Below are 3,683 nucleotides of genomic sequence, written 5' to 3'. Positions count from 1 at the left end.
GGGAGGCTGCGGCAGCGCTGGGTGGTCGGGGCAGGCAGACTTGACCTTGAAGTTCGGCTGGTCACTCCCTACCCACGCTAAGCCGCAGCTTCTCCCATCTAAGTGAGAAATGGGGAAGCATCCTGCCTTCAAAACTGAGCACTTACTAGGAAGACAGGGTGAGAGAGAGCCTTCTGGAAAGAGGAGCAGCGTGTGCAAAGACGTGCCGTGGTGCAATGTCAAGGCGTGTTCAGGGCACAGGGGAGCTGGGCTGCAGCTTCCCAGGAGAGAGGAAGCGCGGCCGGGCCACCAGGACCAGCCCGCCGGCTCCACTCCCACTCCACTGGTGACTCTCGTTGGGTGAGAAAATGTGCAGATTATTTCTGATCAAGGGTTCTCCTCACCGGTCTCGCCTGGCTGGCCCGCAGCCCCAGCTCTGGCCTCAGTGAGCACCGTGGGGATGCGGGGTGAGGCTGGCACCTCATGGGCCCCGTCGCCCAGCCATGGGAATGCTTAGGGCCGAGAAAAGGAGGTGGTGGCAGGAATGGGGTGCGGAGAGGTGTCTGTCTCAGCTGGTGCCTTATGACCCCTTCGTCCCCACACACACAGGAGGCCAGGGCACCGAGGGCCAGAGCTCCAGTGACTCGGCTGCAGGCACATGGGAGGCAGTACTGTCTCCAGCGCCTACCGGGGCCTGATCTTACACAGATTCTCAGAGTCTCCAGGGAGTAAACAGTTTCCGTGTTGGAGGGACAGTGCAAAGGCTTGCAGCTGGTGCTTGGTTGCGCCCTGGTAGATGCCCCCTCTCAGAGGCCCTCCTCCCTGACCCTCTGCTGGCTCCTCCTTCTCGGCTCCCAGACTGCAAGTTGCATCTCCCCAATGCAGCCACCAAAAGCCCCGGGGACCCAGCACAGAGGGGGCTGGGGACATCTCCTTGCCAGCCTCAGAACTGCAGCCTGACTCTGGGCGACCAATGGGCCCCGCTCTGCCCGGGCGCCTGCTCACCTTCCACCAGCAGCACCACCCCTACAGCCAGCACCTCCAGCTCCCCAAAGCCTGTGGGCAGGGACACGGCCTCTGCCATCTCGCTTCCCCTGGCCCAGCGCTTCTCTGGCTCCTGAAAACCAGACCCCTCCCTTTTAAAGGGCCGGTGGACACACGAGGGCCCATGGCGGGGGGGATTATGCTGGACCTTGGGCTCTTTCTTGCTGCCCCTCCTCCCACAGTGTCCTCTGGGCCAGAGCAGAAGGTACGTCCCCGCTGCACAGGGCAGCCTTTGTGAACCAGCCCAGCTGGGGGATTAGGACCGGACTCCAAGCTGAGCGGCTAAGCCGAATTAGAAGAGTTGCATAACCAGGGAGGGAGGGGAGCAAAAGGAGGGATTTGAAGCTGTAGCTGTGCCTGAGAACTGGTTAGGAGCCAGGTCCTGGTGTGTTTGTCGGTGCTGACAAGCTGAGCACCTGAGCGTGGGGGAAAGGATGGTGGCTAGGAAGCCACCTGTTGTCATAGAAAGAATCCCAGCTGGGGTCAGAGACTCGGGTTCTGGTTCTGAGTCTGCCATCACCTAGCTGTGTGCCCTGGGGTGGGCCCACTGGGGGCTCTTCTCCGCTTTTGCAATGTGGGCATCTTTCCTCAGGGCCTGTGCAGGTCTTGGATAGAAGACTCCGTGGTGCATGTGGTGTTCGGGGCGGGGGGGAGGGGGGACGTCCCGACGCCCACAGAGCCCTTCAGCTCCCCAAGCATCAGTCTCCCAGGGCCCACAACCACTATGAGCTTTGGCTTCTGCAATGAGGTCCTGGTACAATTTACACACTGGCTCATGGTGAAGTTTACAGCAGGAAACATCGATCTGGAGCAACTCTACTCATTTCAGGTAAAGAGTGCTATCAGCAACACAGCTCATGCCCACTGGTGCTCGCTAAGGCCAGGCGTGGACTAACTCCCGGGGGATGGTTCCTGCCACAACTCAGATACCGCCACCCTTGCAGAGGGACCTGTTCTAGAGGGATGGCCTAGGCTCTGCTCAGAAGGCCGTGCTCCGCCTGGCTGTCCATGGCAGGCGGGAGGCAGCTGCTTGCCGGGTGCCCAGAGGCTCGTGAGCCCCTGGGAGAGCATTTGGAGGTCTCTCCAAACCTCTGCGTCTCCCCACTCCGCCATGAGCAGGTACTTGCAAGTGCCAACAAAACGGGGTCCTGACGACTCCTAAGAGAGCTTCTGCTTTGTGGGCTGTCGAGGCCTAGGGAACTTGGGTTGTTCAATTTTCATAAACACCCCGAGCAAAGTAACATTACTTCCCTTTGACAAATGAGGACACAGAGGCCAAGAGGAATCATGTGACTTATCAAAGGCCATAGCCCTGAATGGAAGCGCTGGGATTTGAACCAGGCAGTGTGGTCCTGAGCTTGGGCTCTTCCTCACGCCTTCGCTGTCCTCACCTTGTTGCGTCTGCACCACAACACACATCACAGAGAAGAACCTCCACGGCCAGCACCGACGCCAGGGCCTGTCTTGTCTCCTGTAAGCCAGGTGCCTGGTGGTCTCTGCTGCCCATGGCCGGGCTGACCTTGGGGTTCTGCAGATGGGTGGCCAGCCAGCTGGCCCAGCTATGCTTGCCCTGTCCACCCACCTGCCCCACCTTGCCAAGCTCGGCCTCTCTGGGCCTGTGGCTGTTGTTACAGAGGGGACCCCCACCCCTACTCTCAGGATGGGTGATTCCAGGGAGCAATAAGCCTCTGAGTACTGTGACTGGCCGAGCTCCTTCCCTAATCCCCGTTCTGTCCTGTTTATCTGATGGCCTCAGGCAGGGGGGTGGAGCAGGCAGGACAGATTGGGCCAGGCCAGGCCCCTGCCTGGGCTGCAGCGGAGCCTGGAGCCATGAGGGTGGCGCTGGGCATGCTCTGGCTCCTGGCCCTCAGGCCCCCACCCCAGGCCTGGAGCTCCTGTCCGCCTCAGTGCAGCTGCAGCCTCCAGGTCCTGGGCAATGGCAGCATGGCCAGGTAGGGCGCCAGGTGTGTGGGATGGCATCCCAGTCCCCAGCTCCACCAGCTGGCTGGGGTGGGAGGGTTGGATGCAGGGCTCAGAGAGTGGCCAGGTGAGACCTCCATTTCCCAGGACCTTGAGGCTGATCTGTGCTGAATTATTGTCTGGACAGCAAGGCATGGCTCTGCCTCAGAGGTACCAGGCACCTCTGCAGGCGGAGTGGGGTGGGGCACAGGTGTGCAGCCCCAGGAAATCCTTCCCGAATCCTCCTCCAGGACTTCTCCCCTTTACCTCTTCCTCCCCCCTCCCTCCCTCCCTCCTTTCCTTCCTTCCTTCTTTTATTCCTTCTTTCCTCCCTCCCTTTTTTCCTCCCTCCCTTCCTCCCTCCCTCCCTTCCTTCCTTCCTTCCTTCCTTCCTTCCTTCCTTCCTTCCTTCCCACCACTCTCTCCATATCTCCTTAGCCTCCTCTTTCCCAGGCCTTTCCTATTCTCTTGCCTCATCTCTCAGAGTGCCCATTCATATCCCAGGTATCTCTGACTACCCTCCCAGGATGGACCACCTGCCTCCTATGCGCTGCCTTTTTGGGTCTCCTCTGGCAAAGCCCTCAGAGCCTCAGCCTTGACCTCTTCCTAGAATGGGACTGCCCATTCTTTTGCAGCAAACACCCCTCCCTCCACACCTCTCTTTGACTTTCCCCACCCCCTCTGAGCTCTGGGAGCACCTC

General features: G+C 60.2%; 2 protein-coding genes across 7 annotated transcripts in view; one reads left to right on the top strand and one right to left on the bottom strand.

Annotated features, from left to right (window-relative positions):
* RGR (retinal G protein coupled receptor) overlaps positions 1 to 1,235 on the bottom strand; it is an 11,275-nt gene extending 10,040 nt beyond the window's left edge. For all 6 annotated transcript variants that reach the window (XR_001363049.1, XM_014543622.1, XM_014543624.1 and 3 more), the window contains exon 1: positions 985 to 1,235. Coding sequence is in view for 5 of the 6 variants with exons in the window: in XM_014543622.1 (XP_014399108.1) it covers positions 985 to 1,063 (79 nt within the window). In the remaining variant the exon portion in view is untranslated. The remainder of the gene's footprint in view (positions 1 to 984) is intronic.
* A 1,566-nt stretch (positions 1,236 to 2,801) lies between these two features.
* Positions 2,802 to 3,683, top strand: part of LRIT1 (leucine-rich repeat, immunoglobulin-like and transmembrane domains 1) — a 10,142-nt gene continuing 9,260 nt past the window's right edge. Inside the window, exon 1 of the mRNA XM_014543619.1 lies at positions 2,802 to 2,975. Within this exon, the coding sequence (XP_014399105.1) occupies positions 2,854 to 2,975 (122 nt within the window). The 5' untranslated portion in view covers positions 2,802 to 2,853. The remainder of the gene's footprint in view (positions 2,976 to 3,683) is intronic.

Source organism: Myotis brandtii, unplaced genomic scaffold (genome assembly GCF_000412655.1).
Source record: "Myotis brandtii unplaced genomic scaffold, ASM41265v1 scaffold33, whole genome shotgun sequence".
Lineage (NCBI taxonomy): Eukaryota > Metazoa > Chordata > Mammalia > Chiroptera > Vespertilionidae > Myotis > Myotis brandtii.
This window is presented reverse-complemented; position numbering and strand designations above follow the sequence as displayed.